General features: G+C 45.5%; 1 protein-coding gene across 5 annotated transcripts in view; it reads right to left on the bottom strand.

Annotated features, from left to right (window-relative positions):
* The window catches only part of LOC125236279 (phosphatidylinositol 4-kinase alpha), a 72,421-nt gene that overhangs the window by 20,706 nt on the left and 37,048 nt on the right, over positions 1 to 14,667 (bottom strand). For all 5 annotated transcript variants that reach the window (XM_048143006.1, XM_048143004.1, XM_048143005.1 and 2 more), the window contains 9 exons: positions 13,830 to 14,103; positions 13,543 to 13,644; positions 12,612 to 12,813; positions 12,198 to 12,335; positions 11,355 to 11,459; positions 10,798 to 10,989; positions 9,860 to 10,067; positions 3,134 to 3,334; positions 2,100 to 2,232 (listed from right to left, as the gene is read on the bottom strand). In XM_048143006.1, coding sequence (XP_047998963.1) covers positions 2,100 to 2,232; positions 3,134 to 3,334; positions 9,860 to 10,067; positions 10,798 to 10,989; positions 11,355 to 11,459; positions 12,198 to 12,335; positions 12,612 to 12,813; positions 13,543 to 13,644; positions 13,830 to 14,103 — 1,555 coding nt within the window. The remainder of the gene's footprint in view (positions 1 to 2,099; positions 2,233 to 3,133; positions 3,335 to 9,859; positions 10,068 to 10,797; positions 10,990 to 11,354; positions 11,460 to 12,197; positions 12,336 to 12,611; positions 12,814 to 13,542; positions 13,645 to 13,829; positions 14,104 to 14,667) is intronic.

Consider the following 14,667-nt stretch of genomic DNA (forward strand, 5'->3'; position numbering starts at 1 on the left):
TATGGTTCAAAAGTTAGAGGGGGGGGGGGCGCACATTTTTTCCTTTAGGAGCGATTATTTCCGAAAATATTAATATTATCAAAAAACGATCTTAGTAAACCCTTATTCATTTTTAAATACCTATCCAACAATATATCACACGTTGGGGTTGGAATGAAAAAAAATATCAGCCCCCACTTTACATGTATGGGGGGTACCCTAATAAAACACTTTTTTTCCATTTTTTATTTTTGCACTTTGTTGGCGTGATTGATATACATATTGGTGCTAAATTTCAGCTCCGGCCAAGAGCGTGTCCGGCCACGCTCAGTGTAAGGTTCCGTAGTTTTCCGTAATTTTCTCAAAAACTACTGAACCTATCAAGTTCAAAACAATTTTCCTAGAAAGTCTTTGTAAAGTTCTACTTTTGTGATTTTTTTCATATTTTTAAAACATATGGTTCAAAAGTTAGGGGGGGGGGGGGACGCACTTTTTTTCCTTTAGGAGCGATTATTTCCGAAAATATGAATATTATCAAAAAACGGTCTTAGTAAACCCTACTAATTTTTAAATACCTATCCAACAATATATCACACGTTGGGTTTATAATTAAAAAAAAAAAATCTGCCCCCACTTTACATGTAGGGGGGGGTACTCTAATAAAACATTTTTTTCAATTTTTTATTTTTGCACTTTGTCGGCGGTATTGATATACATATTGGTACCAAATTTCAGCTTTCTAATGCTAACGGTTACTGAGATTATCCGCGGACGGACGGACGGACGGACAGACAGACATGGCGAAACTATAAGGGTTCCTAGTTGACTACGGAACCCTAAAAAAGTGTCCCCCCTCCTCCGCTAACTTTTGAACCATATGTATAAAATATGAAAAAAATCACAAAATCTCGAACTTTATAAAGACTTTCTAGAAAAATTGTTTTGAACTTGATAGGTTTAGTAGTTTTTGAGAAAAATACGGGAAACTACGGAACCCTACACTGAGCGTGGCCCGACACGCTCTTGGCCGGTTTTTTCTTTAATTCAATTGAAGCAAGTAACAACGCAAGCTTCAGTCTCAATACTCTCAACTACGACTGCGATAGCTATAAGAAGTTTCTACCACTCTAACCCCTTAATACAACAATATTGAAGTCCATCATAGTTCAAAGTTGCCCGTGTGGTGACGGGTTAAGAATTTCACTACAGCCTTTCTTCCCGTGAGTGTCGTAAAAGTCGACTGTGGGATATGGATAAACTGTGGCGTAGGAGAGAGGCTGGCAACCTGTCACTGAAATGTCACAATTCCGTTTTCTTCCAAACCCTTATTTGCCAAGAGTGGCACTGAAACCTGAGTAGTTTCATGTGCTCTGCAATGGGATACAGGCGTGATGTAATGTAAAGCCTGACAAGTTCTTATTTGACCCTGAAAGAGTGTCGCTATAAATCGTTTTCATATGGCAATAATGTGCGGACGTCATGTATAATGGGGACAGCGTGTACTAGTTTCGCGTTAATATTTGTAGAAAATTAAACCATGGTTTTAGAGAATCAAAATTTAATAAGCTAGGTTTTAAGACTTGCTACTTGTTTCCGCACAGCCTAAAATCTATGAATCTTGTACCTTTATCGAAGTCGTCGATGTTTGTTTTCTTTTTGCGTGGGACCTTGTTTTGTACTGATGGCAATGATGGAACGGCCTCCTTATTTCTTTAAATATATTTTACGGCAGAGCTATCACTAAGAACAAAAAATATATTAAGCTAAATCGAAACGAACTAATCAATACAGGAGAATCGCACTATAAACCGTCAGTACCGGACATGTCAAGAATCAATCTCGGAACATTGTTATCGAAATGCTGTGAAATCCTTCATCCTTTTTTGTTGTGCGTAATTTATCTCGTTCAGTATAATTATTTTCACTTTTTTTAGTATTATTTTGGGCATATTTGCTATGAAACCGTTAGAAATTTTCAAATATTTACGTCTAGCTTACATCGCTGACATTCGATGACTTTAGATGACGGGTGTCAAAAAAATCATTGCCAGTAAAAGAAATTAGTTCAGCTGAATATAAGAACTTGTCAGGCTATATCATGTCAAAGACTTGTTGCCTACCTATGTAGCATGCTGGCCAACATCTCAACCTTCTCGTGGCTGTTGTATTTGGCAGTCTCGGCCAGCTCGCAGAAGTAGCGCACCCACACTGCGTGCGGCGCCACGAACGGCGGCCTAGGCTCTAGCTTGGACCCTGGAAAATAGAACTTAGGTTAGACTTATATTGACCGGGATATAGACCGTGATTACCTTTTTGATTTTTGTCGAGCTCCCGATATTTCGACGCAGTTGCAGTTGATGATTGTTGACTTAGGTTTAGTTTAATTACTCACGTGTTAAGTCGATATAACGTTCGACATGTAAAGGCGGGGTCGCTACTCTTGAGAAAGATCCTCGGAAATGGATCGAAACATGTCGAACGTTAATTGTATATTATAGACTCAATATTATTATGAACAATAATTTACAACAATAAATTGCTCTGATAATTAGGTTAGATTAAGATCATAATATATATGTAATGAACTATTCATAAGAGCTTGTAACTAGGCCTACATGAATAAAGATATTTTGAATTGAATTGAATCGTTATATCGACTTAACACGTGAGTAACCCGCTTAAAATAAAATATCTTTAAATATCTTTGAGTCTCACGGGAGTTTTATAGTTAAAACTTGGTTAGTACTAATTTACCAATCGATATTGGAACGATTTTCCGAAGGTTCGTGCCCCGGCTCATACCAATGAGTTTTTCGGGACGTATGTGCGAAAAGTCATTTGATATTTGCCAGTCGCTTTTCGTTGAAGGAAAACGTTGTGAGGAAACTGGACTAATCCCAATAAGGCTTAGTTGCCCTTCGGGTTGGAAGGTCAGATGACAATCGCTTTAGTAAAACTAGTTCCTACGCCAAATGTTGGGTTTAAGTGTCAAAACGGTCCCTAGGCTGCCATGAACCGTGGCAAATGCCGGGAAAACGCAAGGGATAAACAATTTTGAGGCGCTTATAAATTCATAATGCCGAAACTACAGCCGGTAGAGAGATAGGGAGATAACAAACACTCTACGGTCTTAGTAGTCTATAATAGAACATACCTTCGTAAGCAGCTAGCGGGCTAGTCTCCTCAGTCTGTGGAGAGAAGAGTCCCATGCGTCTATCGACGGTACATTGCCACGCGGCGAACATTTCTTGTAGCAGTCGCAGTTCCAACTCGGGCCGGGCTGTGGTGAGCCACTGCCAGCATTCCACGGCCGAAGTGACGGCGTCTTCGGTGAAAATGTCCACTTGAGACCATGCTGCAACAAAAACGTATAAATTAAATTGCTTTTATTTCGATAAATTTGGATAAAGTTTCTACACCCTGTTTTTTTTGTTTTCCGTTAAATTCGACACATCCTTAAGTTCATTATCAGGAACCACCCTGTATATCAGTTTTAGTTAAGAATAACATCAAGTTAGTGTCAAGTGATTGACGGAAGATGTCAAAAGAAATAACATTAGGAAGTGGTAGAGGCTGTCACACACGTATTCAGTTTTTTTTTTAATAACTCGATAACCGTAAGAATTAAGATGGTAGTTTCTTAGAGAAATCAATTGTATTTGATCTTAAGTTAACGAAATTCAATAAAAACACAGTGTACTTATAACATATTATTTGTGCCGTTTGTATATCCGAGGTCTTATATAGAGAGAGTACGTCGTAGACGTCGCATCGGACCGATAGATGGCGCCATCGTTCGTTGTAAGTCGCTCCGGCGTCACACCGCCGCGATGTTGGTAGTCCCGTTTTCCCCACCTGCAACATAAGGCTCCTATGCGCCCCGGCCCGCCACCAGCCACCCTCATTGTTTCGTCGAACGCCGAAGTGACCGGTTGTCGCGTATTCCGTTCGAACATTTTTACAGCATGGTGTCTCGAAATTAATCTTTTAGTTTCTATTTCCTTGTTACTCCTGGTCAAACCAGAGTTATTCGTGTTTTTATTTAAAAAGTGACGTGTAACGTTTCGGAATTATGAAATTTTTCAATTTCAATTTTCATCCGTCAATTCTTTCTTCCCTTTTAATTTACGCTCGTTCGTCTTGAATAATGAGATATATTATGCCTCGCTAGCGATCATTATTCATTATGCTGCAAAAATCGTTACCGTTAATCAGTTTTCTTTTTTAAACTATTCGCATTTCCGAGACTAAAGTAGGAAGTGTTATCCGCGTATTAAAAGTTTCGCGCGAGAATATAAGCGGTAACGTAGGTAAGTTGCTCCGCCGGGGACCACGTGCTCCGGGGACCACGTGCTTCGCGACCGCGGGCTGCGCGACCTGCGGGCTGCGGCGGCGGCGGCGGCGGCGGCGGGCGCGGTGGAGGAATACCGCGCTCCAAGGAGGTTTGAATTTCTCCGACGAATGGGTGAGCAGATTCATATTATTTTAGAAAGAACATGTTCGGTTTCCGATTCGGTGCGGAGGCCCCAAGCCACGTGTCGGCGCCGGAACTTACTGTAGCGCTGCGATAGCGCCACTGACCGCGGCAGTGTTGTCCGCCGCGTCGGCGCCGCCGAAGTTGCGTAGAAGTTGCCTCCTCGTTAACGATGGCCATCTCTGCGGTGCCGCCGAACAACGTTGTGGCCGCCACATAGGCGTCGCGTGCGACGCTGTAAGTATGTCTGCTGCTGCCCCGACGCGAGCGCCGCGCCGTTAATGATCTGTCGTCAATATGCAGGCTACCAGCGCGGCCACCTTCTGCCCCCGCCACAACGCCGCGAGCCTGCTGAAGCTGTCCACCAATATCGCTGGCCGCCACGCTTATGCTGGCGCCTCGATGGTGATGCAGAGCGTGCGTCTGCCTTGACAACGCCGCGAGCCTGCTGAAGCTGTCCACCAATATCGCTGGCCGCCACGCTTATGCTGGCGCCTCGATGGTGATGCAGAGCGTTCGTCTGCCGTGACAACGCCGCGATCCTGCTGAAGCTGTCCACCAGTATCGCTGGCCGCCACGCTTATGCTGGCGCCTCGATGGTGATGCAGAGCGTGCGTCTGCCTTGACAACGCCGCGAGCCTGCTGAAGCTGTCCACCAATATCGCTGGCCGCCACGCTTATGCTGGCGCCTCGATGGTGATGCAGAGCGTGCGTCTGCCTTGACAACGCCGCAAGCCTGCTGAAGCTGTCCACCAATATCGCTGGCCGCCACGCTTATGCTGGCGCCTCGATGGTGATGCAGAGCGTTCGTCTGCCGTGACAACGCCGCGATCCTGCTGAAGCTGTCCACCAGTATCGCTGGCCGCCACGCTTATGCTGGCGCCTCGATGGTGATGCAGAGCGTGCGTCTGCCTTGACAACGCCGCGAGCCTGCTGAAGCTGTCCACCAATATCGCTGGCCGCCACGCTTATGCTGGCGCCTCGATGGTGATGCAGAGCGTGCGTCTGCCTTGACAACGCCGCAAGCCTGCTGAAGCTGTCCACCAATATCGCTGGCCGCCACGCTTATGCTGGCGCCTCGATGGTGATGCAGAGCGTTCGTCTGCCGTGACAACGCCGCGATCCTGCTGACTGTCCACCAGTATCGCTGGCCGCCACGGTTATGCTGGCGCCTCGATGGTAATGCAGAGCGTGCGTCAGCCCTGACAACGCCGCGATCCTGCTGTAGCTGTCCACCAGTATCGCTGGCCGCCACGCTTATGCTGGCGCCTCGATGGTGATGCAGCGAGCTCATCTGCCGTGACAACGCCGCGATCCTGCTGAAGCTGTCCACCAGTATCGCTGGCCGCCACGCTTATGCTGGCGCCTCGATGGTGATGCAGCGCGCTCATCTGCCGTGACAACACCGCGACCCTGCTGAAGCTGTCCACCAGTATCGCTGGCCGCCACGCTTATGCTGGCGCCTCGATGATGATGCAGAGCGTTCGTCTGCCGTGACAAGCCTCAGTGGTGATGCGGAGCGTAATACTGTTAACCGCTGCACAGGCGTCGCAATCCTTCTGCTGCGTCTGCCGTGACATCGCCGCAAGCTACTTGAAGTTTTCCACCGGTGTCGTCGGCCGACACGCTGATGCTGGCGCCTTGATGTCGCCTCGATCGCACGAGGTAAGATTGCAAACGCGGCGACCTTCATCGCGCCACCGAGCGCAATACTGCGGCTGCCGCGAAGGCGTCGCTAATTTTCCTGCCGCGTCTGCCGTGACGACGCCGCGAACTCTGTTGATGCTGTTCACCGATGTAGCTGACTGCCATGCTGGCGCCGGTGCCTCCCGCGCTGACGGCGGCGACCTCGAGAGGGCCACCGAGCACGATACTGCGTGACGCGACAGGGGCATCGAAGACGCCTTTCGAGCTGACGACGGCCGTCTCAATCTCACCGCCGAACGTAACATCGTCTGCTGCAGTGACAAGCTGGTAAGATTGCTGATGTGGTCCCTTGGTACTACTAGCCGCCACGCTGATAACGCCCGTCGCGCCTAAGATGTCACGCTCACCGCGAGCACTGTCTTCCCCTACAATGGTGCCACGACCATATCCGGGCTCCGTCTGCTACGGTATCGTTGCAGACTCTGTTGCTGACCAGGCTGATACTGCCCTCCAATGTGACGCCGGGCGCCGCTATCAGCTGACATCCCGTACACTATGGTATCCACTCTTCTCTTTCCAGTTCCCGTGAAGTACTTCGACAGTATTTACACTCTATTTTGACCAATGACTCCTCCGTCGCCGAAGTGAGAACAGATAAATTCTAAAGATGCTACGTCCTAACGTGGCTTGGCCACCCATAGTTGAACGAGGTAAGACGTCAATAACCGGACGAGGAGCCGCACTGCTGCGAGGGTGTCCTGACGATGTTCGCGAGCTATCTAATCGGAGAGGCGCCTCGCGAGACGACCCTGTGATTCCTGTACGTCGCTCATTGTGTAGGTCAAAGACATCGTAAAGGTTTGCGGAATTAAAAAAAAAAAAAAAAAAAAAAACTCTTTCAGAATGTCCAGATCTGAATTCGAGCCAGCGTGCTGCATCCTGAGCGTGCGTCTGTTTACCGGGCGGACACCAAAACCGATCGGTAATCTGGCCGCGGGGGTTCCAAGTACACGACGATTTCCCGGAGGCTTGTGGCGCCCCCTGTCCATTCGACAGATTAACTTATTCGCCGAGCCTCTAATAAACAAATTGGGAAAAATAAACCCGCTTCGCCTTAGTGAACTTGAGATTCCAGCTCAAAGCGAAAGGGGCCAGGAACTCAGGAGGACTTCAGTAGTTATCATCTGGCTTGACTATACTGAATTAATATAGTGCTTGATTCGATCGTAGAACCTGATTTCATCAATTTCACAACTTTCGTAGTCTACAGAGGGAGGTTGGTTTCCAGCATTACCTCGTACAGCTGCCGATAGCTGTAGGCCAATCGCTCCTGTTTTGCTTGCATTTGCAGCCCGATAAGACCTTCAATAATCGGAATATTGTACAAAGTAAAGCTCTTCCGATGGAAAATAATCTTCAACAGGCGGTGGCGCTGGCGACTGAAGTGTCATGCAGCCGGATTAAGGTTCGCATAGCACTATATGCTATGCACAGTTCGGTTGTATGTTATGCTGTACGATGGCAGGACTACATCTCTTCTGTTACGAGTAACTACGACAGTAACTGCTGACTCCAACAGACTGTCGTACGAGGTCAGTATGCACCCCCTGGGAGCCAAGTAAGTGACCTTCGGTGACCTCGCCTTCTTCTGCTTCGCCCGTCATCGTACCTCTTCGTCTGCGAGAGCCCTGCATTACGCCGTACAACGGTACGTATTAAGCCTCCGCCACACATAAAGCGCATTCCGCTTCGCTAACGCTACGCTATCAGCGCGCTGAATGCGCGCGCATTCCGCTCGCGTCCCGCGCGCGTTGCGCTCGCAATCCGCGCTCGTTAGTTCCCGCTAGCGCCCACTGGGCGCAACGCCAGCGTTTGTGCGGTGCACCGCCATTATTGCGCTCCGCCTACGCTCTCAAAGCGCGCATGTGTGGCGGTGTTTTAATTCACCCCTTGACCTGCTACCACGACGTGTTCAGCAACCACCAGCGATGCGACACTGACGTCACCTCTCAGTCTACTCTGTCGACCTTCATTGCACGAAGTAGAAATCCGTCGCATCGGGTTTTGGATTAGGTAATGGATTACCCTAAGAGTCAATGACTGACTTGAAGAAATCGACTGATACCTCCGTCCAGTGTAGTAGCAATCGACAGCGCTCGTACTTTTCATCTTCTAGACTAGTTTTACCGAGCGATCAGTATCCTCAAATGCCCTCACTAAAAAGAGTTCAGAGTTCAGGAGTCTCGCTTGTAACCGCGCTCGCTTGACGCGAAATAGTCTGATCGAAAATACCAGTATCGTAACAAATAGCCCTCGGGCGCGCGAGTGTTGACCTTTTTCTGTGTTTGATATGGACGTAAGACGTTGGACTTTAAATAGTCATATCAAAGCTAATATTGATTTAGATAATTTTTACGAAGGGTTGATAAAAGCAGTATCAATTACGTTACCCTGCTACAGTACAGATAGTTACACTACTTTTACAGTTAATTTCCACACTTTGTGTCTGAAATTGGGTTTATAATAACCTGATAAAATAACGTGTCTGTTAATAATAAAAGTGTATCTAAGGTTTTTGTATCTTGTTCAAGTCAGCCTCGCCTACATCTTTTTTGGTTTTGATCTGCGATGTATAATAATGTCATTTCTCTAACTATTCGCTGACTAAAGCTAAACGTCATCACGAAAATCTCTTTAGGCGTTTCTGGCACCGAGATATTCGCGGATCGAAGGCGATTTCGACTGATACATCTGTCAAATCGGTTCAACAACCGATTCACTTATTCTTCTATGCTATGCCAATAGGGCTACCAAAGGGTGGCGCGCCAGCTGACTCGCCACCAGGAGATAATAAACAGGTCTCTATATAAGACCTCGGATATACAAACGGCACAAATAATATAAAAATTTTACCTTCCAATAAAATTGTTATTATTTTGCCTGGTATATCCGAGGTCTGAGTGATGCCTTCCTGGTAGGCTTAATATACCGTCGGCACTTCTCCTCAACAATGAGGGTGGCTGGTGGCGGGTCGGGGCGCATAGGAGCCTTATGTTGCAGGTGGGGAAAACGGGACTACCAACATCGCGGCGGTGTGACGCCGGAGCGACTTACAACGAACGATGGCGCCATCTATCGGTCCGATGCGACGTCTACGACGTACTCTCTCTATATAAGACCTCGGATATACCAGGCAAAATAATAACAATTTTATTGGAAGGTAAAATTTTTATATTTTATACATAATATATATCAAAAGGAAAGGGAAAGAAAGATGCAAATGACTTGAAGAAGGAAATTCTCTCTGGTAGGCGAAACTGCTTCAAAAGTCTCCGCGAACATCATAACACCCAAATTCATCGCAGCTTTACTGATTTTTTTTTGCGATACTTCTGAAACAAGCTTTTGCTAGCCACATTCGATAAGGAATTAACTTCTTAGTCATAATAGGTACCCCACCTACACATTAACGCTAAAGAATCGACTCACCCACTGAATGTAATAAAACTCTTGCCGTCCCATCATGAGTAGCATGATGACGCGCGTGTACTAATAGCGCTGTGGCACGCCACAACGCCGCACGATGTGCCGTCTCGCTCTCGCTGCTACACGCGTCTTTTATTGACATATCTACAATGACTTACTGGCTATTACTTGAGATAGTAACTCGCCCACTGAATGAAACCGTCATGTGGCACGCCACAATGCCGCAAGACACTGTCTTTCTACTAGCTACAATATTGCTTGAGAAAGACTCACCCACTGAATGCAGCAAAGCTCTTGCCGTCCCATCATGAGTAGCATGATGACGCGCGTGTACCAATAGCGCTGTGGCACGCCACAACGCCGCACGGTGTGCCGTCTCGCTCTCGCTGCTACACGCGTCTTTCAGTGCGGTGTGGAGACGAGCGCCGACGCGCCATAAGGCCGCCTCGCCGCCGCCTTCCGCTGCTACTGTGCCAGATATCTGGTGATGAAAATATTGTGTTAAAAAGTGGACTAGGTGGTAACATCCTGCGATGTTTAAATAACAGCAGGTTTTAGAAAACTGGTTTTATAAAATAGGAGTTCATTTAGAATAAACCGGCGGCCCGGTGGGCCTGATGGTTGTAGCACAGAGTGGTATTTGTAGTCCTAATAAAAAAAAGTCGTATTCGAAATTCGAAGTCACTGGCCACGAAAATCAAAAGCCACTAATGTCACACAAGAAATTTACAAATAAAAAGGTAAGGCCTTCTCTGTTTTAATAGGACAAGTATGTCGCACTAATTTGGCAGGGTCGTCATGTAAGGATACTTACTTCACCGGCACGCCGACTCCTCTGTGACACTACAGCGAGTAACGCAGCCGAATCTTGCGTCTCGCAAGGAGGCCTCTTCTCTAACGCGGCACGAGACAGTGGGGCGGAAGCGCGGTTGAGACCAGCCGCTCCTAGTAACGCCCAAGTCGCTAGTGTCAGACCTAGACTCTAAAGCTTGGCAGGGTCGCCATGTAACGATGCTTACTTCACCAGCATATTGACTCCTCTGTGACACTACAGCTAGCAATGCAGCAGAGTCTTGCGTCACGCAAGGAGGCCTCTTCTCTAAGTGGGCATGAGACAGTAGGGCTGATGCGCTATTGTACTACTTAGCACTGACTAAAGACTAAAAACCTGGCAGGGTCGCCATGTAAGTGTCGACAGGCTAGATACTTACTTCACCCGCGTATCGACTCCTCTGTGACACTACAGCAAGCAACGCAGCCGAGTCTTGCGTCACGCAAGGTGGTCTCTTCTCTAAAGCGGCACGAGACAGTGGGGCGGAAGCGCGGTTGAGACCAGCCGCTCCTAGTAACGCCCCAGTCGCTAGTGCCAGCCCTACGTGGTGCCAGAGCGTTGAGTTCGGGACCTGAAACAACGTTTGATTGAAACAGTGACCCAGAATTCGTATTGAAACGAATTGGGAGACGGTCATGCGTGAGTGAAATATAAGTAAGTTACCTTTCAAATTGCAACAAAACAGTAGCAGTAGAGATGCTAAGAATTTGATATTGTACGTAAATATGTGTTTTTTTAATTTATTTTTAAACTAAGCCTTCCTTAGATAAATGACACACTCCTAGGTCGAAAGCAAGCAAATATCATTATTTTACCATTTTTCCAGGTTTATGCCATACAAACGTATGTAAACAAAATGCGAAGTTTAAAAGGTAGTTTATTTTGGAAGTAATACGGACACGTGTTATTTTTTTAGATAGATAAGAAACAATTTACCTGATTCAAATACTCCTGCAGATGTGATCGTGTGGACTGCGGTGCCCATTTCATCGCCTCCTGCACAATGCCGTGGCATCGATCAGCGAAATCTTTCACTATGCCCTGAAAACAAAACGTCTTTTTAGTGCCGAGTGGTAAGAAGCCAACAGGAAGCTGTTTTTGGGTTCGATTGTATATAACAAGAAAAATGGGCCATTTTTTTTTAAGTTCCACCCCACTTTTTTTGTAACATGGGTATTTTTTACGCGATTAATACTCAGAATCGCGAGTTCTTTCGATCCTGATAGGAGAAAAAAATGTCCCAAGATTTCCATACATTTTTTCGAACGTTCCATTCCGTTACCGCCATACAAAATGTATGAAAAAATAGTAACGGAATGGGAAAAAAACCTAGGGACACTTTTTTTGTCCTGTTAGAATTGCGATTCTGAGTGGAAACCACATAAAAATTTCCAAATACAAAAAAAGTGGGGTGGACAACTTTGAAAAAAATGGCCCAAATACAGGTACCTAGCTCGAAAAAACATTTTGACTGAGCGAAACTCTTTATAGCTATATGATCATTCAAAGTTTAAACCATCTTGTAACGATTTACGACAAAGGCGTCTCCAGCGGGCGTAGCACACTAGTTAAATAAACTTTATCGTATCGGTGCACCCCCTATCGCACTTACAAATAGTGCGAAAAGGACGGCCCGACGTTATATTGTTTATCACGCGACGTTATATCGTGTGATTAGGCCTGATTAGGCCGCGAACTCGCGGCCGCCGGCATGTACTTGTAGCACGGCGATAGAATCGCGGAGTGAGCCGCCCCTGATAATACATTGTGTGGGCTTACCTCTCTTCCTTCTAAAGTATCCTGCAGTTGCAGAGAGAATTCGGTGCCTGGTACTTTTAGCAGTGGCGTCTCCTGATTGGGGTCCAGCTCCAAACTAAAGCTCAGGACTTGCAGGATGTCCAACATTGACCAGAGTACCTGCGGAATTTTAATTTCAATTCAATTTTAAATATTTTGTATATGGCGTGTAAAAGTGCCCCTGTGGCCTATTTAAAATTCCGAACAATCTATCACTCATAAAAGTCATAAATCGATAACTATTTTCAAAATGGAGCCCACTTTTCTCGTCGATTTAAACTCAACCGGTGATGAACGAATGATACTTGTGTATGTGGTTGAAGTTGACCAATAGGAACTGCGCGTGGCTCTCACACACACACACACACACACAATAATGCGATTATTTGAACATACCCTACAGTTCCACAGTAGATGCGGGAACCTATCCACAAGTCCGGCCAGCCACTTGTCGGCCACCCTCCTTATTTGCTTGTGTATGTGGTTGAAGTTGACCAATAGGAACTGCGCGTGGCCCTCGAGCTCGCGCTCTCGGGACTCGTCCTTCACCTTTTCTGACATGACGTCTAGGAATTTGAGGAACACTTTGTCTCCGACACTGTGGAAGATATAACAAAATTCTATACTTTGTCCATAATATAAGCGCTGGGAGCCTAGTGGCTCCAAAGAAAACATGGTGAGGAAATCAAACTAACCCCATGGGGACGCTGGGGCCTAGATTACCCACTGGATTGGCAGGTCAGATAGCAGTCGATTTCGTAAAAACGGTACCAGTTGTCAAGCTGATTATATAATAGGATGGGACCGTCAAATCATCATCATAATCTTTCTTAACGAAGATGATGAGCAGCTGGAAGTCTGAAGATTTCGGTGTTTTCGAGTGTCATTTTTTTAAACAAGAATGGCACTGAAACTAGAGTACTGTCTGCCTACCCCTGTATGAGAAACAGGCGTGACTTTTTTTAGTATTTAAGTAGAGAAATATTTTGAAATGTCATCAACTTCGTAGATGGTTAACATAAGAGTTTTGAATGATTCACGGTTATTTTCATCATTGTGTAAAAAAACCGGTGAAGTCAGAATTGAACAAACGTAGTGACACTGTGAGTGTAGTGTGTTTGGACAGACCATCGAGTGTGAATGCGACCAGTGGTAACGCTGAAAGTGAACGCAGCGCTGTCTATGCAACTTTAACATCCACCCGCCTTCGTCAGTTTTCCGTGATCATGATGCATGCAACTGCGTCGAAATATCGGGAGCTCGACAAAAATCAAAAAGGTAATCACGGTCTATATCCCGGTCAATATAAGTCTGATGGTTAACATACCTGGCGACGCATTGCCACATCATACTCTTATCCTTCTGCAGTGCCGTGTCGCTTAAATACTCGATGATCGGCTGCAGACTGGGTTCCGGAGAGTTGGTCACCCTACAAGTGACAAAATATGGTTAAGATTTCTATAGACGCTATGAAAAAGATATGTATAAATGTATATTTGTGTAATTGGTATTGTTTAAAGCAAACAAGTTATTCTTATGACTTAGATCTTTTCCAAGTTTTGAAATGATAGGATCAGCCAACTATTTATGAACTATATTCTACCTTTTACTTACCTTAAAGTTTCAAGCCAGTAAACACTGAGTAGATACATGCAAGGCGCAAACGTCAGCTTCCCAACTATCACCGACACATCTTGCGGATGATCTAAAAGGTTTAATATCTGCGTTTTCAATTCTTGAAGCTCAGTCACTGACACAGAGTCGTTTCTGACAGCCGAAGTGTACTGAAGTTCGCGCAGGTCGGACCGGAGTGAAGTTTGCGAGACAAGGTAGGGAGATTTGACAGCTATCTCTTTTACACCGGCGTACCATTCTTGCGGCCATAGTCCTGAGGAGATAATGATGTTTTATTGGTTGTTTTTTTTAAATTGATAGTGATTATTCAGGAGCTGTTTAAAAAACCTAAATCTAAGAAGGGCCCCTGACTCCCTGAGATATAGGCACAGCAGATATATCAAAAAATATTGTGGCTATTGAATAATCACTATTGAATTTAAGTATTTTAAACATCATACGGGTAGGTATATCAGTACGAATTAATTACAGGATATATTATTTAATTTCAAGGGGTCTTTAAAAAAGTAAAACTTTAACACTCCAGAAGCATTCTACCAATACTTTTATTACAAAACCAATGGTGTTTGAAATTTGGACTATTTTTAATTTTGATGAAATGGAGATGGAACATTCACGTAAAAGAAAATAACTCAGTTATATCACGACGTCTTGAAACAGCGATATAACTGTACCACCCGCAAATAAGGGTACAAACTAATTTTCTTAAATAAAAGTCTAACATTGCACTATGATTGACCTAAGAAGCACACTCTGAAATAATACGCACACTACCAAATATTTCTGTAACGGTTAATTTGTTTATTGTTAATATACA

Source organism: Leguminivora glycinivorella, chromosome 19 (genome assembly GCF_023078275.1).
Source record: "Leguminivora glycinivorella isolate SPB_JAAS2020 chromosome 19, LegGlyc_1.1, whole genome shotgun sequence".
Taxonomy (NCBI): domain Eukaryota; kingdom Metazoa; phylum Arthropoda; class Insecta; order Lepidoptera; family Tortricidae; genus Leguminivora; species Leguminivora glycinivorella.